At 37.0% G+C, this 22,898-nt stretch overlaps 1 protein-coding gene and 1 long non-coding RNA gene across 3 annotated transcripts; one reads left to right on the top strand and one right to left on the bottom strand.

Moving 5' to 3' along the window:
• Positions 1–86: 86 nt before the first annotated feature.
• LOC116288000 (regulator of nonsense transcripts 2) lies at positions 87–21,666 on the top strand. 2 transcript variants are annotated; one of them, XM_089035258.1, is made up of 34 exons: positions 87–386; positions 758–815; positions 2,573–2,614; positions 3,274–3,349; positions 3,850–3,923; positions 4,016–4,096; positions 4,189–4,224; positions 5,118–5,639; positions 5,949–6,041; positions 6,631–6,670; positions 6,747–6,811; positions 7,468–7,554; positions 7,700–7,778; positions 8,187–8,264; positions 8,533–8,645; positions 9,151–9,236; positions 9,745–9,853; positions 9,955–10,012; positions 10,366–10,421; positions 10,822–10,938; positions 11,785–11,886; positions 12,036–12,119; positions 12,912–12,953; positions 13,386–13,487; positions 13,710–13,769; positions 13,954–14,092; positions 14,753–14,889; positions 15,494–15,677; positions 16,069–16,345; positions 16,697–16,712; positions 17,458–17,574; positions 19,170–19,437; positions 19,755–19,887; positions 20,645–21,666. In XM_089035258.1, the coding sequence occupies exons 1-34, from the start codon at positions 208–210 to the stop codon at positions 20,652–20,654; spliced, it is 3,720 nt and encodes a 1,239-aa protein (XP_088891384.1). In that variant the 5' UTR covers positions 87–207; the 3' UTR covers positions 20,655–21,666. The 2 variants fall into 2 exon arrangements, with proteins under 2 accessions (XP_088891384.1, XP_031550575.2); XM_031694715.2 differs by lacking the exon at positions 16,697–16,712 and having other exon boundaries at positions 16,069–16,367.
• On the bottom strand, positions 13,253–15,469 carry LOC148908889 (uncharacterized). The gene is made up of 3 exons (XR_016120715.1): positions 15,238–15,469; positions 14,713–14,904; positions 13,253–13,599 (listed from the first exon to the last, which is right to left on the bottom strand). It is a non-coding gene; the product is annotated as an uncharacterized LOC148908889 (long non-coding RNA).
• Positions 21,667–22,898: the final 1,232 nt, after the last annotated feature.

The raw sequence follows: 22,898 nt of genomic DNA, 5'->3' as shown, positions 1-22,898 counted from the left end.
TGTGCCGAGGAATAACCGAGAGCGATTTTTCTTACATTTGGGCTTCCTGTGTACAATTTCCCATGATGCTCAGGGTTATGCTGACATCAAGAAAGTTCAAAGCAAATTCACAAAAGAAAATGGCTGCGAAAATAGCGATAAATTACTGAAAAATAACCCATAAAACCTAAGCTATGCGGGCGGAATAGGGCCCTTGGAGACTCCTGCATGAGTAAGGTAAAAGCAAACAATCACCATGGAGCAGAAATGGGAGAAAATTCTAGCTGTAGCGAGGAAACACAGGGAAAAACAAGTGAAAGCGAAGAGAACTCGATAAACAAACGAGAATGTGAAGATAACAGTTGCGAGAAAGAAGAAAAACCGCCGGCTACGATGGCAGAAGAAAGGTAATAACCCTTCTCTGTACCTCTAAAAGTTTTAATAATGGTATTTTGATAATTACTTGGATAGAGCATTTTTCATAAACTATTACCGGGTTACAGTTGCTTGCAAAAACGTATAAGCTCACCGTTCTCTGTACTGATCGCGTGATAATTTTCGATATTTAAATTTTATGTTTGCAATCTATTCACATTTAATACTATGAACCGTAATTATATTCTGGAAAAACGTAGTGGTAAATATACAAAGCGTAACTAGGTGCATTGTACATTTATTATATTTTGTTTTATTTTGAACAAATAAGCTTATGCTTAATTGTCTTTCCTTAATAATCCATGAATGTACAGTATTTGATTTATTTACCTTATTTTCGCAGGCAAGAGTGCAGCAAAGAGGAAAAAGAAGAGACAGGACAGGAGAATAAGAAAGAAGAAGTATGTAAAAATTATATTAAATCTTTCTAAAATTAGTTTGAACCGTGATGAAAGAAAGATTGAGGTTGAAACTGATAGAAAAAAGTCCAACCTCAACCTGATATTATTGTTTCTTGGTCTTTGGAGCAAATTTTGGCTTTAAAATTCTGTTCCGTTTATGAAATATTAATCATACTACTATCCAGAATCCTTAACACGATTTGTCCAACCTATTAACTATGTCCGATTCCTAGTCAAGATACTAATATTATTGGTATCAGGATGTCGTATGGGAATGTACATGTAAAAGTCAGCCGTTCTCAAAAGTCCTCTGGGCTTGGGTGTATGGGTGTATGGGTTAAGAATGAAGGCTCAGAGCCCTGAATAACAAGGCAAATATTATTACTGCCATTCTCAATCACACGCACTGCTCTAGCGATTGTTTCTGTCGTGACGAAGAAGCTTTTGGTGGACGTCAATCAAAGTGTTTCCATGACATTCTGTACACGTAGGCACATGCCCTTATAGCTTTGTGTTTCTGACAATGTTATGGAAACGCCTTGTGATTGACATCCGCCAAAGCCTTCTTCGTTGTGACAGAAACTATTGCTAGAGGGCGTATGTGATTGAGAATGGCTGTAACTACATGAAATTATCTAACGATTAGTTAACAGTAAGAATATGATAGACTTTGCAAGACAAGCAATACATGTGTCTCTGTCGTGAGACGTGTGTCTCTGTCGTGAGACGTGTGTCTCTGTCGTGAGACATGTGGGTGTCTATTATCGTGAGACATGTACAATCATGTAATCTCTATTGTGAGACATGTATGTTTCTATCACAGGGCTTAAAATAATGTTCAGACATAGGACAATGTCCACCCCAGGGCTCGAAATAGCGGCCTGCCAATGGCCAAATGACAGGCCAAATTTCAGGTTTGGCAGGCTAAAATAACGATGCACTGCCAAATGAATAATAAAATGGCATGCAAAATTCCTATTTCGAGCTCTGCACCCACAATTAGAATTTGTCTGGTCAAATCTCTGCCTTGCCAGTCATTTTAACCAGTAACGAGGTACATTAACCGAACTAAAACTAATTTGGCCAGTCATCATGATAGGCAACTTACTGGTCGTTATTTTAAGCCCTGTATCGTGAGATATACATGCATTGCTTGTCTTGATAGTCTTTGTTGAAAGATTTCCTAGGGGAAAATCCCTGTCTTCCACAGTACTTGGCTTAGATTTTATTCTGGCAAGTGTGAGTGTGAACATAAATAATATCTTTAGTAATAACAGGAATATAGAAGTGTTGGGCTTCCTGTGGTAAAAATTTTCACAGACATCCCAAACAAATGTTATGATTATTGAATTTTTATTACAGCTGTATCAACTACAGCTGGGCCCAGTTGTACGAAGGGTTGATACTGCAAACAGGAATATAGAAGTGTTGGGCTTCCTGTGGTAAAAATTTTCACAGATATCCCAAACAAATGTTATGAATATTTATTATCAACTGCAGCTGGGCCTGGTCGTACGAAGGGTGTTACTGCTATCGGATCCATAAATCTTTGTAAAGTGGATAAATCTATTAGATACATGTAATAGCATCACTTTATTCAATGGATAACAATAGCGCTAACCACCCTTCATACGACCAGACCCTGGGCATCTTCTATTTTTATTCAATTACCATTTCTTTAAACAGTTTTCATATGGATTTGTGTTAGTTGCATGATATACGAATTTCTAGTCTTTTTCATGAATATCACTCTTTAGGAAAATGAAAAAGAGAAAGAAGAAAGGGAGAGAAATGATGTGGTAAGATTTAACATTAGCATAATTATACAGCATTTGTTGAGCATTTACATACTAATTACCTTTTTCTTCTGCACGCATTGAGCCATAATGAAGGTTCCAGTACTGTAAATGACCACTCGTCATGAGTCTTTCTTGTAGTTCAGTGGTCTGAGCTACTGGCTGGTATCTGGAAGGGCATGGGTCCTATTCCTAAAGGGACTCAGATTTTTTTTTTTTGAGTTCATTTCAGCAAGTAACAAATGATCAATTCCAATTCTATATTTCTCCAGTTTAATGGAGAATGGCTAATACAAGTAATATAAAGATATTTATCTACTTGGTATAGAGGCTTTGCACTTTGGGAAGGAGGCACAACAATACAGCCTTTTACCCCTGCTAAGTTGATTTTTTTCTCATGTAAATCAGATTAGATCAGATTCAATTGTCCCTGCCTCCTATCATGATGGCCATCATGTGATGGTGCAAAGCCTTTATTAATGACAGATGTAAATATATACTCTATCTGAAAAAAATTTTTTTAATGTGAGGTTTCTTAATAAAATGTTTGCCATGGTATTTCAGTAATTTTTGAATGTGCACATGCATGCTAGTGGGGTGAAATCAAATGATCAGTTGTAAGCAATTACCATTAGATAAAATTGAATATTATTTAATTGTAGATGAAGATAGTGAATGAAGCTCAAGAGCAGATCAATACCAAGCTGCTTTTAAGAAGCAAGAATTTAGCAGCTGCAGGTTAGAAGTACATCATTCTTGAAATTATCTCACACATGAAAAAATACAACCAATCAGAATGCAGGAAAGCAGTTGTAAATTTGGCAGTGTGTCATGGCTCCTTTTTATCACTGAAAAAAAAATACAACCAATCAGAATGCAGGAAAGATGTAATATTAGTAGTATTCCCCTGTTCTTTTTCATCAGAGATGTTTAGGATTGTCACACCAGACCTTAAAATAATGGCCGATCAGTCGCCGTTCATGATCCACAGACCAAACTAGTTTTAGCTCAGTCATACCTCATTTCTGGCAAAACATTACTGGTCAAAATGACTGGCAAGGCAAAGATTTGACCAGACAAGTTCTAGTTCTGACCAGACAATGTCTGATGTTCACTTGGAGCCATTGAGTTGCATGTTGACCCTACAAACCTCTGTGTAGTAGGTTATGCTGAATGACTGAATGACCTACTTTCTAACACAAATAAAAAGATCAGACACAGATATTTTTCTTCCACAGGTTCTTCCTCAGACACTTCCTTGAAAGGACTAGATTCCTCTGTCAAGAAAAACTCTGCTTTCATAAAGAAGTTGGTAAGAGAAAATCAAACTACTGTAGTCTTTTATGAGTACAAAATAATATCATAACAGAACTTATGACTAGATTTATTGGCTTCTTTTATTAGCGCACTGTCACTGAACAACAGCGAGAATCTCTTACTAATGAGTTCAATGGATTGAATCTGTCTAGATACATCCAAGAAGCTGTGAGTATTAAAGTTTGTTTCTTCAGGTTTTCTTTTGATTTCTATAAACTCAGAGTAATTATTAATAATCTTATTTGATTATGCATCAACAGGTTACCTCAATCATTGAAGGGTTAGGGAAGCTGAAGGTAGGTCTATACATCATGTATATTTTGTGTGTCACACTTGGTACAAAGAAGCAGAACATTTACAATGGTATAGTCCTTTTTTGAGCTCCAAACTACTGCCGAGTTCCAGAGTCATTTACTCAAGCTTAGCCTCATATCAGTGTCTAAATATTCACAGATACCAACAGTAAAGTAAAGAATGCACAACTTCGACGATACAAACAATTTGAAATTCACAGACCTTTACTGGAACATGTGAATATTCAGAGAACAACTGAGAACTTGAAACTGGAGCATTTCATTTTGTAGGGATAGGGATTCATCCAATTCATTGTCATGCGTACCATATCTTACCTTCTACATGTTTTAAATGGATAAACTAATAAAGACAACGATAAGCCATTTACAGTACTGTGTTGAACCATGTCATACCCATTGGATCTAGGATTTTGAGAATTGAAGGCGAGGGGGATATTTTTGTTCAATAAGCATAAAAAATCGTTTACGCCTAGTAAATAATCACAAGGGCATACCACCTACAAACTTTGATACAATGAATGAAGAAATAGAAAACTGCATGTGCGTGCTGTGTGCAGTTATAAAGCACACAGGGGTTGGCAGAATGCAAGAGAAGTGTTCGGAGAAGCACAGTGCTTTATAACTCCACACAGCACAGCAAGCAAGTTTTTTATTTCTTTTATAAAATACAAATTGCAAAAACTGTTATTTTAGATAGGAAAGATGCAACTGAAAGTGCGCCACATACTGTGTGCTCTCATGAAGCACACGCTCTCAACCAATCAGAACGCAACATTTATAACAGTTTTTTTATAATGTGCTGTAGTCAGTAATAGACAATAAACGGCTTCAATTGTTTAATATACTTTTTAATGTTTGTATGTTTGGTACCAAAGCAAGCAGATGTCAACTGTGTGGCACATGTTTGCAGTATCATCCATCAACGATATTCAGAGTTCTCAGATCTCCTTCGAAAAGAACTTTTCAAAATGTTTGAAAAATGTGGTGGGAAAGATGAAGAGCGTGCAGCAAATGTGTCACGCTTTAGAGTAACACTACGGCTTCTTGGCGAACTTATACTCGATGGTGTATTCTCTCTGGAAGATAGCGTCAAGTCGATAAGAGATATCCTCAGCAATGTCATCAACTGTGACAAGGACAGCCATGTATATGTGCAGGTGGTTATTAGTTTTGCTCGGCACTGTGGAGAACATTTTGCTGGTGTGTTACCAAGACGACAGAGACAGTTTGTAGAGAAGCACAATGTTATCTGGCCAAGTACTGGAGTCATTCCTGCTGAGGCCCAGAGTGCTTTTTGCACACTTCTTCGAAATTATTACTCATCACTTGCTAAACACTTGTTGAAAGCACACAAGGATTTGCAGAATAGGGAGAGACAGAATCGGGAAATTCTTCATGTATGTATAATTTTTCTCTTCTCTTTTCTTCTCTTCTCTTCCCTTCCCTTCCCTTCCCTTCCCTTCTCCTCTCCTCTCCTCTCCTCTCCTCTCCTCTCCTCTCCTCTCCTCTCCTCTCCTCTCCTCTCCTCTCCTCTCCTCTCCTCTCCTCTCCTCTCCTCTCCTCTATTCTCCTCTCTTCTCTTCTCTTCTCTTCTCTTCTCTTCTTCTCTTCTCTTCTCTTCTCTTACCTTCTTGTTTAAAAATATTAACATTTAAAAATGAATGGTTACAAATTAATTAAAGGTCTGAGGTGTCTCTTGATTTCAGACAAAAGGAGAGCTTCATGTTGAAAGGAAAGAAGCCCTGGAAAGAGCTCAAAAAGCTTACGATAAATTGCTAAACAGCACTTCTACTTTAGCTGTAAGTTTTTTTTCTTTCAAACAATTCAATAATAGGTATATTACAAGTCTGCAATAATCTTATCATAATCACCATCCTTACCTTTGTCCTTATCGAAATTCAATTTTTTTATAACTCATTATCATCATTATCATCATGACATCTACCAGCATCATCAGCAAAATCATCACCATCAACATTATCTCAATCAACATCCTCACCACCATCATCTTCATAATCAATATCATTATTCTCACTACAATCATCATCATCATCACCTTCGTCACCATATCAATTAAATCATCATCCTCAAGTACATGTATTACCAGTAATCAATATCATCACCACCATAATCAGTCATTATCAACACCAATACCACCACCACCACCTCCACCATCATCAACATCGTTATCATCAACATCATTAATAATCATCATTAATAATTATCCCTATCAGCATTAATTCTCATTTATATCTCATTACTCTGTATTGATAAGTTTCATGTTTTAATACTGCAAATAACAAACCGATCCATCTGTCAAACAGTTAACTGTTACATATATAGTGCTTTAAATAACTGCTAATGGGCGTTATTTTATTGAACTCACAGGATGTTCTTGATGAGGAAATGCCTGAACTTCCTGCAGATGGTAAGGGCACAAATAGAGTCATGATTTTATAAAGGAAATGGAAGTTCCAAATTAAATTTTTTATTTATCTCTTTAGAGTATTCCCAACAAGGTGAAAGTGGAAGCACCATTGATATCTTTAATCCTTTTAAGAATATGGAGGTTAGTACATGTAGATCCCGGGGGGGGGGGGGGGGGGGGGTGGGGGTACTCCGCCAGGATTTGGGTGGGGGTGTTCTGCTGGGATTCTGAAAGGGGTACCCTGTTTATGACAAAAAAAACCTCTAATTTGTAGACCCTGTTTATGACAAAAGATATAATTAATTGCACTGAGTTCCTGTTTCAATTATCATGTCATCTCGTGTATCGCTTTTTGAAGACCATAATAACCAGTTTTGGTTAATATGAAAGTAGAAACCCTGAATATGACAGGAAACTCAGGAAAAAAATTGGAACTTGCGTGAAATTGCATACCCTGTTTATGACAAGAAGCTTGAAAAACCATACCCTGTTCAGCGGATCATCCCCGTATAGTCCATGTATGGGAGTACCCCCCCCCCCCCCCCCGGGATGTAAATTGGGGCAGTTGTAGTTGTAAAAATATTTTTGCAGCCAAACCAAACCAGATTTTGTCAAACAATGAAACAACCTTTCAAAGCCAGGGCACAGTTATCTTACAGGTTGAACCCTGAAACAACCTCTGGGCTGATCTAAGTCAGGGCATGGCTAACTCACAGATCAAACCCTGAAACAACCTCTGGGCTGATCTATGATTTATTATTCATTCTAATGATTGTGTATTTGTTTTTACGTCACAGTATGATGGTGAAAGTGGTATATGGGAGGATGAAGATACTAGAGTGTTTTATGAAAACCTTAAAGATTTGAAGGCATCTCTGCCTGGGGTGAGTACTCTTCTCCTCTCCTTTTCTTACTGTGTTTTGCCCTGCCCTGCCCTGCCCTGCCCTGCCCTGCTTTGTTTGATTTGATTTTGATATTGCTTATTTAATGTTATGCTATTTTTTTGTGCCTGTTTTTGTTGCTTTTTAGATCTTGTACAAAGATGAAAGCAAAAATTCTAGCAGTGAAAGTTTAAATGAAGAAAAAAATACTAAGGAGACCAACAAAGGTAAAAAGCACACCGCCCCCATTGAATAAATGTTCTCCCTGTGTTTTATCCATTTTCCTATCTCTACATTATAAAACACCTATGCACCTTTATTATACACCTTGTCAGTTGGAGATCTGAAATGGGCAATCTGAGATTAAGTGGGATGTGTTTGCTTTTATGTTTTCTGGCTTAAATACAAAAAATCACAATTCTACTACTTCATAGTCTAATCTAAAAGGAAACTAAGTAGATAGTTTGATTGTGAATAAATTACAATTTGCAAAGTGCTACTCATTCTCAGTTTTCAGATTTAAGATCTCTGATAGACAACGTTTTTTGAAATAGTCGTATGTACAGGTACCTGACTATAGTATTTATTCCAATCTTGATCTCCAAGTGAATAAGTTTATTTATTTTATTCCAAAGGACAAGATGAAATTCTTGATGATTTAGAAGAGACTCTTGATATTGATGAAGACTTTGAAGACAAGGACAATGAAGACAGTAAGTAAGCTAGAAAATCAACCTGAAATCCCAGATGGGAGGGTATTAGGAGGAGAAATAGTCCAGTATTTGATTGACAGTTGATGATGCCAGGATTCCCAAGGTGGGGGGTGCTGTATCAGGAGGAGAAATATTCCAATATTCAATTGACAGGTGATTATGTGAGGATTCCCAATGTGGGGGAAGGGGGGGGGGGGGGGTGTGCTGTATCAGGAGGAGAAATATTCCAATATTTAATTGATAAGTTATTGATGATGTGATTTGTTAGGTTCAGATGAGTCCACGCCTGAAGGTGGTACTGTCATTACCAGTAGTACTGCTGCACTAGAAGCCTTGATCCTGAAACTGCCGACCTGTGTTAACAAGGACATGATAGATGAGGTAACATGTAGTGCTTATCAAAAAGTGAGAAAATAAAATGAAGGGAAATGAACTAGAAATATTGAATGAGATTGAGTTGAATAGAACAGGCATTAAATATAGTGGGATAAAATAGAATGAAAGAATGAAGAAATATGAAGTTGAATAGAACAGGCATTAAATATAGTGGGATAAAATCAAATGTAAGAGTGAAGAAATATTGAAATGATTGAACAAGCATTAATAGTGAAAACAGCTTGAACTTTATCAAATGAGAAATGAATAAATTTCTTTAGCTTGGGGGTGTATCATACCCTAGAGTATTATTTCTTTGTTTAATGGTCTCACATGAGAAGACACATGAATATGGATACAACTCAAACAAAGAATCTTATTTTCAAGAGAATGGCATGTAATCTGAAATTTGAAAACATTACGCCAAAGCAAATGAGGTCTTTTACTAAACAACACGAACTCCTAATGTTTCAGATGCTTACAATTTTTGTCCTGTTTCCTATTTTGGTAGATTGCTATGGATTTCATGCTGTCATGCAACACCAAAAAGAATCGTAAGAAACTTTGCCGATCACTGTTTAATGTTCAGAGGACAAGGTGAATGTACCATTTTGCTAGCTTTAATTTCAGATTATTGCATTTTAGTTTTCTCACTGAATTCCATACTGAATCTTTGCACAATATGAAGAACATGTTACGTAGTTAGAAATTCTTAGAGATGTACCTTACAAATTCTAAAAAGCCGCCATTTTGATGCCACGAAGTGCGAAACATGGCCCCGCCCCTTGCCAATGCTCCTGCCAGCGGACTACTATAACTGTTATATAACCATCGTTTCCCAATGTGCACCGGTGGCGTGCACTGCTATGTGTGTAGAGTTGTTTGTTGGTTCTCTCCTGTGCTTCGAGGTTTTTTTTCCGGGTTCTCCTGTTTTCCTCCCTCCTCAAAAATCAACTTCTAAATTCTAATTTGATGTCTCAGGGCTTTTACCTAGTTTGGAGCCTAGCTCTATTGTGATTGTCCCACGCTGTGATATAACAGTGAAAAGCTTTGTAGATTTTTGTAGATTTTTTATTTGTTGATGTTATTTATTTTATGGTTTTAGACTTGATCTTCTCCCCATGTACAGTCGTCTGGTAGCTACGCTTGACCAGTGTGTTAATGATATTACACCTGAATTAGTGAGACTACTGAAAGGAGAGTTCAAACATCATGTAAGTATTAACACCAGAAGAAGGAGAGGTGGTGGTGCTTTAAAAATCTTGTCACTTTTGACGTGTTATTAACTTCTGCCTAAATATCATGTCTTTTGCAGTTAAAGAAGAAAGATCAGATTAACTTGGAGTCCAAAATCAAGACCGTGCGGTTCATTGGTATCTGAAGAAGTTCCTATCATTTTATTTATTTGTTCATTTGTCCATTTATTTACTCATCTGTTCCTACATCTGTTCGTTCATTCATTCATTTATTCCATCCATCCATCCAACTATTCATTCATTCATCCATCCATTTAACTTTTCATCTTTCTATCCATTCATTCATTCATTCATTCACTCAGTAACAGACATTTATCTATCATCATTATAAACATGTTATCATTATTGCCATCATTTATCATTATGACCATCATCTAAAGGAGATTAACTGAACCCCCACCCCCTCTCCCCTCAGACATCATCATCGCCATCAGTCATCACTAACATGACTGCCTCCTTATATTTTCCAGGAGAGATGACAAAGTTCAAGATATTCCCAGTAGCGGACACCTTATTTTTCTTAAAGGCAAGTCTTTACCTTGCTACATACATGACACCTAACATATACATATTCTCACACTGTCTACTCTATCACCAGCTGTTACTAGAGGATTTCACACATCATTACATACGCGACACCTAACATATACATATTCTCACACTGTCTACTCTATCACCAGCTGTTACTAGAAGATTTCACACATCATTACATACACAACACCTAACATATACATATTCTCATACTGTCTACTCTATCACCAGCTGTTACTAGAAGATTTCACACATCATTACATACACAACACCTAACATATACATATTCTCATACTGTCTACTCTATCACCAGCTGTTACTAGAAGATTTCACACATCATTACATACACAACACCTAACATATACATATTCTCACACTGTCTACTCTATCACCAGCTGTTACTAGAGGATTTCACACATCATTACATCGAGATGGCTTGTAACCTACTGGAGGTGTGTGGTAGATTCTTGTACCGCTCTCCTGACACGCATATCAGGACCAAGAACTTTCTGGTAAGGAAATCATTTCTCTCCTATATACTACATAGTTTATCACATTCCTTAGTAAGTTGTCAAGAGGTTATCGGCTTGCCAAAAGTGGGCATCCCTTATTTTACCGAGACTATGGTTATAGCAAGTCTTTGTCCCTCTAATTAGAATAAGCTAAAACGTTGGTTGGTACGTCTGCTAAGCAATTATATATTAACCCATACATGTATGATCTCGCAAACAATTCAATTTTTGGAGGTAGTTTGTAACCATTTCTTCAAGGATGGGACAATATGTTGGAACATATAACATTTCATGAGGTGGTCACCTCGCATGGGTCTCGTGTCCCGTTCGTGACTTTCCTTCCTGGGTAACTAATTTCTTTCTATTCAATACATTGTAATATTAGTTTCCCAATAAATCTGTTAAAAAAAATCAAAGGAAAATCTGGCAGCTTTAAAAAATAGCAAGTTCGTATTCGTATAGTTTTTCGGTGCTTTAAGTGCATTAAAACAGAGTGATAAGGTGATAAAGTACATTCCATACCTGCTACGCCATTGACCAGTAGAACGTCATCTGAAGGATGTACAGGCGTTACGTAATGTTCATTTGTCTTAATAGAGAGTTTTAGATTTACGTTCACGGCAAACGTGAAACGTCAGTTGACCGTTAAAAAAATATTTTAAATATCTTAAAAAGAATCGCAAAAAAGTCCAAGTAGTAGAAAAACAAAATAATATTTTTTTTTGGTGAGAAGATTTGTAAAAGGTAAAATGAAATGTAGGGAAAAGATGAAAACGTGGTCACGTTTGCCGTTTGCGGGGAGAAAAAAAGTCAATCTAAAACTCTCTAATCTTTCATGTACTACAGGAGTTAATGATGAGGAAGAAAACGGTTCAGAATCTTGACAGTCGTTACCTATCGCTTGTGGATAATGCCTTCTACTACTGCAATCCTCCTGACAGGCAAAAGGTAAAAACGTAAAACCAGACTTGCTTGTTTTACCATATGTACATACCATGACTGTGCCGTGCCGGCTGTTGCCATAACAATGTCATGACTGAGCATGCTGATTCTAATATTTTGTTCATTATTTAATCATTGTTCATTCTGTTGTGTAGTACGTAATGAAGGAGCGTCCTCCAATGCATGAGTATATCCGTAAATTGCTGTACATGGACCTTTCAAAGACAACCACTGAAAAGGTAAGGAAAGAAGGACAAAGAGGGTTTTTTGTTTGTTTTGTTTTTTTGTGTTTTTTTTGTTGTTGTTTTTTTTTTTTTTTTTGTTTTTTTTTTTGTTTGTTTTTGTTTTTTGTTTTTTGTTTGGTTTTTTGTTTGGTTTTTTGTTTTTTGTTTGGTTTTTTGTTTTGTTTTTGTTTTTTGTTTTTTTGTTTTTGGCAGCCATGTTGGAAGGCAGGGATAAACCAATCATTGTCATACACGAACATAAATTTTCTAAAAAAAAGAAAATACTTTTTACAAGTGTTGCCCCTCAGCTATTGGTGTCATGAAACTCTTTCTTAATCTCCTTTTTACGCTAGCTGTCCTTCTAATTCACCGCCTCTCGTCAATGTGACCCATGCTCGATTCTTGGGCTCGGATTCTTTTCTCCACGAGGTTTTTCTCCCTCTTTGGGGCTTCCAGGAGTGAGATAAAACTTCGTTACAGTAATGGCGTCGATTGATATTAACACTTCACCACGAGAGAATACAACAAAAGATGAATCAAGACGGCACATTGATTACCTTTACCCATATAAGAAAGACAAACACATGAAACTCTATATATTTTCCATCATCTTTGTTTTGTTTTGCCGGGCCCCCTGGCAAGATGGCCGCTGTATTCTCGAAGTAGTCCATTCGATCTGGTGTCGTATTAATCTTATCTTGCATGTTCGACGTAAAATAAAATGACGTTTTTTTTACATCGATAATTTTATTATGGTATTTCTGTAGGTATATAGATCTAAATTTCGTTTGTTTATTGACTTTGTAGGTTTTTCGTCAAATGAGAAAGTTGCCCTGGGAAAATACTCAGGTATGTTAGAATGTCCATTATGAGGGCTTGGAAAAAAGGGAGAAGTATAAGGGGAGACGAAAAGGGGAGCAGAAAAGGGAACAGAAAAGGGGAGCAGAAAAGAGGAGCAGAAAAAGGGAGCAGAAGAGGGGAGTAGAAAAAGGGAGCAGGAAAGGGGAGCAGGAAACGGAACAAAAAAAATGGAGCAGAAAAGAGGAGTAGAAAAGGGGAGCAGAAAAGGGGAGCAGAAAAGGGGAGCAGAAAAAGGGGAGTAAAAAGAAGAGAAATGGGTGGTAATAATGGCATGTAGAATGTAGAAATTTCCAGTCCTACAAAGATTTGCTTTAATTAACAAGTTTGGCTGGGATACTCCTTCCCACCGACTGCATTATGAGTTTGTCAGGCAGTTTTTCCTTGAACTACATAAGGATGAGTCCTGATTTTTCTTGTCAGATTGCACTGTATGCCATCAAGTGCCTGATTCGTATTTGGAATGTCAAGTACAACAGCATACACTGTGCCGCCAACCTGCTAGCTGGATTAGCAATATATCACGTGAGTACATCTGCCAATCATTTAGTAACAGTCTGTGACGTAATAGGCGAGAGTACATCTCATCAACGAATCGAAAAATTGACAGTATATGATGTAAGAGGTGACAAAATACCTAGAAAATAAATCAGGTAATCATGAAGCAATATGTGACGTGACGTGGAGATGACGTTAAATCACGTGTGTAATTTAACCAATCACAAAAAATTAATTTTTTATTTTTAGGAAGAAGTAGGACTCTTTGTTGTCGATGGAATATTGGAGGAAATTCGTCTAGGAATGGAGGTAAGCTGGCGAGAGAGCATGTGCGAGCTCCCCTTCCTTGTACCCTACCCCTTCTTCCTGCCTAGAATTAACTCGAAAATTAAAGACGTAACAAAAGTACCTTAGATCCGCCCATGGAGAATGTAGCAAATTTACCCACTTTGTTTTTTGTTTTTTGTTTTTTGTTTTTTCATCACACGCACAGCTAAATCACCCAAAGCTAAACCAACGTCGGTTGTGCTGCGTCAAGTACCTTGGTGAGATGTTCAACTATCGATTAGTGGAGGCCAACGTCATCTTTAACACTCTCTACTCCTTTATCACGTTTGGCAACACAGAAGATGGTAAATAGTTCAATTTGTGTATTACAGTGCAACTACTATAACCGGGCCCACTTAGACAGCGAGAACCAATCAAATTATGGAATGAAAACAATACATTCCATTTTTGGGTTGTGGAGCCAATCAGAAACCGGTAGAAAACGATAGAAGTGCTGTGCAACGTCGAGGCGATTTTATCGCGCTGAAAATCGCCGACTTTTTACACGCTCAATTTGTGTTTGAAACAAAATCGCAGATGGAATCGCTGTTCAAGTCGCGCGACAAAATTGCAAGTGTAAATCGGCCTTAAGCCCCGTTTACACTATTGATTTTGCGGCGATTTTTGCTGCAATTTTTTTTTATTTTTTATTTTTTTTGCGATTTTGTCCATAATAAATAATGGTAAAGAATTTACTTGTAAAGTTTCTTTCAGGATACCAAGATTTTCCTAGACGAATGTCTCTTTTGAAAGATGAGACAAAAGATTTCATATTTCCGAAAATTGCCTCAAAAATCGCCGCAAAAATCGCCGCAAAAATCGCCAGTGTAAACGGGGCTTTAAGTATTCTCTGACGAATTACGGTACTTTTGCTACCATGTACTCTACCAAAGGAATTCCAAACCAATAACACAGAAAAACTTACTGACTGTAGTGAAGCTTTATGAAAAACATTTTTTGAACAGGTTCTCCGTCTGAGCTTGATTCTGCAACACATCTGTTCCGTATTCGTATGGTATGCACACTCCTCGATACCTGTGGCGAGTATTTCGACCACGGCAGTTCTAAGCGCAAGCTGGATTACTTCTTGGTCTACTTTCAGGTAAGTCTTAAATCACTATAAAAACAAACAACAAGCTAAATTCCAATTCTATGTGTGAGTTATCCATGCCCTGACTTAGATCAGCCCAGAGGTTGTTTCAGGGTTCTATCTGTGAGTTATCCATGCCCTGACTTAGATCAGCCCAGAGGTTGTTTCAGGGTTCAATCTGTGAGTTAGCCATGCCCTGACTTAGATCAGCCCAGAGGTTGTTTCAGGGTTCAATCTGTGAGTTAGCCATGCCCTGACTTAGATCAGCCCAGAGGTTGTTTCAGGGTTCAATCTGTGAGTTAGCCATGCCCTGACTTAGATCAGCCCAGAATTTGTTTCAGGGTTCCATCTGTGAGTTACCCGTGTCTTGACTTTGATCAGCCTAGAGGTTGTTACAGGGTTCCATCTGTGAGTTAGCCATGCCCTGACTTAGATCATCGAAGAGGTTGTTTCAGGGCTAGATCTGTGAGTTAGCCATGTCCTGACTTAGATCAGCTCAGAGGTTGTTACAGGGTTCCATCTGTGAGTTAGCCATGCTCTGACGTAGATCAATTCAGAGGTTGTTTCAGGATATCGATAAAATGTGAATAACTTGTTGATCATTGTTGTTTCACAGTTGTACATACTCCGGAAAAGAGCAAACCCAGAATGGAACGAGTATCATCCATTCCCAAGAGACTTGGATTATATGGTTGCTGATACGCTGGAGCTACTTCCACCTAAGCTACGTCCCTTGTCCACGCTAGAGGAGGCAATGGAGAAAGTCGAACAGATTCAGAAAGATCATCAAGAACAACTCGGTAAAGCTAGAGTATGACAACTAGATGGAAAAAGAAGGGAAGAGAAAAGAAACAGGAGTGGGAAAAAAAGGAAAGGAAAGGAAAGGAAAGCGAAGTGAAGGGAAGGAAGGGAAAGGAAAGGAAAGAAAAGGAAAGAAAGGGAAAGGAAAGGGAAGGAAAGGAAGGGAGGACCATGAAAGAAAAAGATAGGAAAAGAATGGCAAAAGAAAGGAAGGGGAAAAGGAAGGAACTCTTAGCTATCAGCATTCTAAATTTTCCATTTTTGAACGTTCTATCTCAATGTTTATCTTTGTCCTTTGCTCTTCAGTATTCAACAATAGGGATTGCACAAATATAATAAAACAACTGTTAAATACTTTGTGTAAAACTAAGCTTCTGTATATTTACACAGAGAAAGTTTTAGTAAGTGACAACCAAGAAACAGAAAGTGATAACCCAGATAGCCTTCGAACCAACCCCATTGCCGTTCCTGGGGTAGCAAAAGTTGCATCAACATCAAACTCTTTGAGCAACTCACCATGTCAGTCCCCGAGGCTACGTGAAGAATATGAACCGAGTGAATCTGGAGAGAGCGAACAAGATGTGGAAGAACGTGACAACATGGAGGAAGGAGATGATCTTGATGAATATGAAGTTATAGAGATGGATGATGATGATGATGACGATGACGATGATGACAATATGTCCAAGGTAAGATTTTTAGGTTCCTTGGTGATAGAGGCAACATGATGATGAGATGATGTTGATGAGTATAGAGATCATGGTGATTGTAATGATGATGATGATGACGATGACAATATGTCCAAGGTAAGATTTTTAGGTTCCTTGGTGATAGATGCAACATGTTGATGAGATGATGTTGATGAGTATAAAGATGACGGTGATTGTAATGATGATGATGGCAACAATATGTCCAAGGTAAGATTTTTAGGTTCCTTGGTGATAGAGGCAACATGATGATGAGATGATGTTGATGAGTATAGAGATCATGGTGATTGTAATGATGATGATGATGACGATGACAATATGTCCAAGGTAAGATTTTTAGGTTCCTTGGTGATAGATGCAACATGTTGATGAGATGATGTTGATGAGTATAAAGATGACGGTGATTGTAATGATGATGATGGCAACAATATGTCCAAGGTAAGATTTTTAGGTTCCTTGGCGATCGAGGCAACATGATGATGAGATGATGTTGATGAGTATAAAGATCATGGTGATTGTAATTATGATGATGATGGTAACAATATGTCCAAGGTAAGATTTTTAGGTTCCTTGGTGATAGAGGCAACATGATGAGATGATGTTGATGAGTATAAAGATGACGGTGATTGTAATGATGATGATGGCAACAATATGTCCAAGGTAAGATTTTTAGGTTCCTTGGTGATAGAGGCAATATGATGATGAGATGATGTTGATGAGTATAAAGATGACGGTGATTGTAATGATGATGATGGCAACAATATGTCCAAGGTAAGATTTTTAGGTTCCTTGGTGATAGATGCAACATGTTGATGAGATGATGTTGATGAGTATAAAGATGATGGTGATTGTAATGATGATGATGACAATATGTGCAAGGTAAAGTTTGTTAGTTTCGTGGATTGGAGGAAGGAGATGTTAATGGATGATGATGTTGATGACGATTACGATGAAGACAAGAATATGATCAAGATAAGTTTTCGTTAGATTCATTCAGTTTAGTTTTTTGCTGTATTTCTGCTGGCATGTCTAGTTATAATGTTGCTATCTTTATTCTATTCCGACTCTTTAGGTCAAGGTTCTCAGCCCACCTAAAAGTGAGCCCACTGCGGAAGACCTGGACTTCGAGAACAAGTTTGAACGGCTGATGATTGATGATCTTCAGTACCGACGGGGCGAAAGTCTTAAGGTAAATCAAGCACCCTTTCTTTCACGTGAACTACACGTGAAACACTCCAGTTTCAATGAAGGTCCTTGTAATTTTAAAGTATTTGTATTGTTCAAGTTGTGCATTCTTTACTTTACCGTTGGTATTTGTGAATATTTAGACACTGATTCGAGGCTAACCCTGTGTAAATGAGTCTGTAATCAAGGAGCAGAGCAGTAATTTGGAACTCCAAAAGGGTTTATTACAGCAAAATGAATGGAGAGGAGGGAGAGAGGGAGGGAGAGAAATAGATGAAGAATACAAGAATATGTGGCGTATTCTTGTTCACAATTCGAGGGTAAAGAAATAATAATAGATATAGCATAGAGTACCCATATAATAACCATATAATGCAATCTCTATACTTTATCTTATACATGTATTACGTCAAAGCTACCCAACCTAGATATGGCATACAGTACCCATATAATAACCATATAATGCAATCTCTATACCTTATCTTATACATGTATTACGTCATAGCTACTCAACCTAGATATTGCATGCAGTACCCATATAATAACCATATAATACAATCTCTATACTTTACCTTATACATGTATTACGTCATAGCTACCCAACCTAGATATGGCATGCAGTACCCATATAATAACCATATGATGCAATCTCTATACCTTATCTTATACATGTATTACGTCATAGCTACCCAACCTAGATATAGCATAGAGTACCCATATAATAACCATATAATGCAATCTCTATACTTTATCTTATACATGTGTTACGTCACAGCTACCCAACTAGATATCGCATGCAGTACCCATATAATAACCATATGATGCAATTTCTATACTTTATCTTATACGTACGTGTATTACGTCATAGCTACCCAACCTAGATATGGCATACAGTACCCATATAATAACCATATAATGCAATCTCTATACCTTATCTTATACATGTATTACGTCATAGCTACTCAACCTAGATATTGCATGCAGTACCCATATAATAACCATATAATACAATCTCTATACTTTACCTTATACATGTATTACGTCATAGCTACCCAACCTAGATATGGCATGCAGTACCCATATAATAACCATATGATGCAATCTCTATACCTTATCTTATACATGTATTACGTCATAGCTACCCAACCTAGATATAGCATAGAGTACCCATATAATAACCATATAATGCAATCTCTATACTTTATCTTATACATGTGTTACGTCACAGCTACCCAACTAGATATTGCATGCAGTACCCATATAATAACCATATGATGCAATTTCTATACTTTATCTTATACGTACGTGTATTACGTCATAGCTACCCAACCTAGATATGGCATACAGTACCCATATAATAACCATATAATGCAATCTCTATACTTTATCTTATACGTACGTGTATTACGTCATAGCTACCCAACCTAGATATAGCATACAGTACCCATATAATAACCATATAATGCATTGTCTATACTTTATCTTATACATGTATTACGTCACAGCTACCCTATCTAGATATGGCATGCAGTACCCATATGAAACCCATAACCATGTAATGCAATTTCTACGCAATCTTATACCCCTATAACGACACAGGTACCCAATCTAGATATAGCAGTACCCATGCACCTCAAAGGCCAAGGACGAAAAAGCGCGCCCTCGCCCAAAGAAGACGAGAGCGTTAACTTCGTACTGATGTTACGTAAAGGAAACAAGCAACAGTTCAAGGACTTTGAGGTACCCATCTCGTCCAACCTGGCATCTACTGTCAGGCAGAAGCAAGTAGCAGAACAGGCTGAACAAGAGGAGCTGAAGCGGTTGGTGTTAGATTACAACCAAAGACAAGAAGAGGAGACGTACAATGGTAGAGGAAACCTTTCTAATTTCCTTGTACTTTGCTTTTCTTTCGTTTTCTTTACTTTACTCTTTTTTCTTAACTTTCGTTTTTCGTTTTTCTTTTCTTTATATTATAGTTTCTTCACTTCCTTTCCTTTTTTCTATTTTCCCTTTGTTTTATTCATCTTCTTCGGTTTCAAGAGATATCTTTTTCATGCTTTCATTCCCATTCATTTCTCATTCAATCTCTGCCTTTCTACTTCACCTTGTTGACCTCTCCTTTCCTTTCCCGTTTTTATATTCTTATATTATAGTTGTATTTAGTCATCTTTTCCCACTCGACAGAAATCATGTCTCAGCAACGTCAAGGGAGCGATTTTGTTGGGCGTGGTCAATACCATCGCCAAAAGAAGCGCCCCCCTCCCCCCTACAATGGTAGCACGGACACCGCTGGAGGGATGTTCCCTAACATGACAAGGTAAATATCCTTTCTTGCTTATATATCTTGTTTATATGCTACATCAGGGCAATAGCCACAAGTACGGTTGGCCGGTTTTATACGCACCACTTTTTACCTTCAGCACCGTTTTTCCTCCTCGTAAAAAATATTTATTACACAATCAAAAAATACTAGGACCACCTTTTTTAAAAACTGCATGGACCACGGTCCAAGTGGTGGCTACGGCGTTGATGTTAATGGAAATAGTACGTGTTTAAAGTGCTTATAAGCCTTTGCACAATATTTTCAGAATTGATTCTTTATATAGTGGATAGTTGATTGTGAAAATATTTCGTCATTTGAACGTCGGGTCTTTAAGATACGAAGGTTTATATTCCCAATATGTTAATGACTATGACGTAACATAAGGGATCATTTAATATACAACACTGCAATCGTTCTGGAATACAGTATTTTAAAAGCATCACCCTTTTACTCGTGACTCACGTAAAGGTTTTTACAAATTTGTTTTCAAAAAATGTCCAGCATTCAATATTAAAAGTTGCCACAAAACAACTCAAATCCCTTATGTTACGTCATATTCATTAACATATTGGAAATATAAACCTTCGTATCTCGAAGACCCGACATTCAAATGACGAATTACATTGTATTTTTATCTTCTATAATTTCTTTCTTTTATCTATCTACCTCTCTTCCCAAGCCTTTCCTTTATAAACTCTTCCTTCGCTCCTATTCTTAAAGACATTAAATATCGTTCTTATAATTCCCAAAGGAAACGTTGATGTGCCGGTAATCTTGGTGTACCTCCGCTACACCTAAAACTTCACAGATTACTCTACTCCTCAAGCTCCAAGCTGGTCATGACCCATGGTTATCTAATCGCAGAGGGCAACTCTCGAGCTGACCCTGTCACGCCCAACATCTGAGACGTTTTGAAGGAACGTTTTTAAACCGTAGTTTGTTTACGTTGCGATCAAACTAGGGATGGTTTTAAAGGCTGATGGCCTAGATTGTTTAAAGATATATTAGTACGATGCAGTGGGTATTCTCCATGCTCTTTTATTCTTTCATCATTATTATTAATAATCTCTTTGCTATTCTTGTTGTATTTCCACTGCCAGCGAGTTTGCTTAATCAACTAATATTAACATCAGGAAACTAATTTAACTGATCTCCATTGTTTTGGATCTGGTTAACTTTGACCATCTTTTCCCATGTCTTCCCATTCTGTTCGTTTCTTTCCCTTTTATGGTTTTCTTTCCTTCCTATTCTTCTTCAAAGATTTGTTTCGAATTCTTTTTCTTTTTTCTTTCTTTTTTTTTTTTTTTTTTTTTTTTCCTTTTTTTTTTTCATTCCCTTGTATTTTACTTTTACTTTTTTTCATTTTTTAAGTACTCTAATCAAAAGTATTAATGCATGACAGAATGTTTGTTAGTCTATTATCCATCTATAATAGCCATTGTACTGGATTGATGTTGCTCTCCCCCTCAACCTATACTTCCATTCGAATCAGTTCTAATAATGCCCGCTATGTTACGCTTAGACGCTTTATGATATTATAGTTATATCAGTTACCTTAGTTGTTAATGTTGGTTTTGACACCATTTTACGTTAATATTAAACAACACAGTTTCAACCAAATGTAGCTAGAATACTGGCCGTGTATTGCATTGTATTGTATTTTGGACATCATTCAAAGAAAGATTATTCAGTAGAGCACGTGCATGTTACATCATAGCCACCATGTTGGTTGACAGTAATAAAGCATTCCTCATCTCTTGTTAGATCAACCAACATAGCGGTTGTTTCATTGTTTTTATATCTCAAGGGGGTTTAAGTCATAGGGTTGCACACACTGTATACACCTATTTCAAAAAAGGTTGTCATCGCCAAAGGCGAAAAGCGAAATGTCATTCCACATGGAAATGATTTCGTTGAATACAAAGAACATTAAATCAGTCTCAACATTAAGGTCCATACTCTTGACGAGAATAAGAAGCAGAAACACAAGTCATTCCAGCTATTCTTGGACCTCGGAATGAACCTATCTATTGCTTTTCGCTTATTGCCTATCGCCTTTGGCGATGACTACTATATTTGAAATAGATATATACGTAAGTCTTTACGGAATTTTGACGCAGAATTTTGAACTTCAATCAGTCTAACATAGAACCTTTGTTGGAAAGAACTTAGCCTCCCAATGAAATAACGGTTTATTAAGTTGACACATCTTGTTTTCACACATACTAGGGAGGCTTAGTACTTTTCTGTATAACATTTGTACATTATTTATTTCAAGGGGTCAGAGTAGCCCGAGTAAAGCGCAACTCCAATTTCACCTATGACATCATGTTTTTCAAAAATCCCAAAAATAACGATTTTAAATTTTAGTCTGGCATGAGGAACCCAAATAATGCTTCTCAGTTTATTTTCACCAGATCAAATGTTGATACTCTAATGAATGAGATCTACAGTGTTTGCTTCTAGATTTGTCTACAATACGCAGGAAGCAATTTCACTGTCACTTGGAAAAATCTTTTCTCCAAGAATATGGCAAAAGCAAAAAAACAGCCGGGTTTAATCTGAATAATGTATATTCCTAAGACAGCTTTCAGCTTTCTATTTTCGTGTTTGTTATTGGTCGAACCTTTATTAAGTTTTACTGAGCTAGATTAAATAAATCGGATGATTCAAACAATTTATATCAGTCGAACTAAGTAAAAATAAAATTTAGTGTCAAATTGATTTTTTCATGTCACAACCTCAATTGGAAAACACCAAGGAAATTTGGATAATTTTTAATGGTTTAGCACACAAATTGCATGTCCGATTTCACCACGAATAGATTTTTTCTCTTAATAATATTACAATTATTTTCGCTTGTCATTAGAATTAATTTCCCTTGGACCAACTTTTTTCATTAGGTATAAATATAGAATTCAAATTTGCTCGGAACAATTTTTTTGTTTTTTTTTTGTTTTTTTGTATATGTGTAATTGGCCAGCAATCGGTAGAAGCGAATCCGT

Source organism: Actinia tenebrosa, unplaced genomic scaffold (genome assembly GCF_029948245.1).
Source record: "Actinia tenebrosa isolate PJP-AT-01 unplaced genomic scaffold, QUT_ActTen_1.0 PGA_scaffold3__52_contigs__length_22856419, whole genome shotgun sequence".
NCBI classification, from domain to species: Eukaryota; Metazoa; Cnidaria; class Anthozoa; order Actiniaria; family Actiniidae; genus Actinia; species Actinia tenebrosa.
This window is presented reverse-complemented; position numbering and strand designations above follow the sequence as displayed.

Excerpts from the sequence above, each read along its gene's own strand:
- LOC116288000 (XM_031694715.2), top strand. The coding sequence starts at position 208 with ATGAGTAAGGTAAAAGCAAACAATCACCATGGAGCAGAAATGGGAGAA. Across the intron at positions 9,854-9,954 it reads AAGGAGAGTTCAAACATCAT|TTAAAGAAGAAAGATCAGAT; the intron begins GTAAGTATTAAC and ends TGTCTTTTGCAG. Across the intron at positions 17,575-19,169 it reads GACGGGGCGAAAGTCTTAAG|GTACCCAATCTAGATATAGC; the intron begins GTAAATCAAGCA and ends ATAACGACACAG.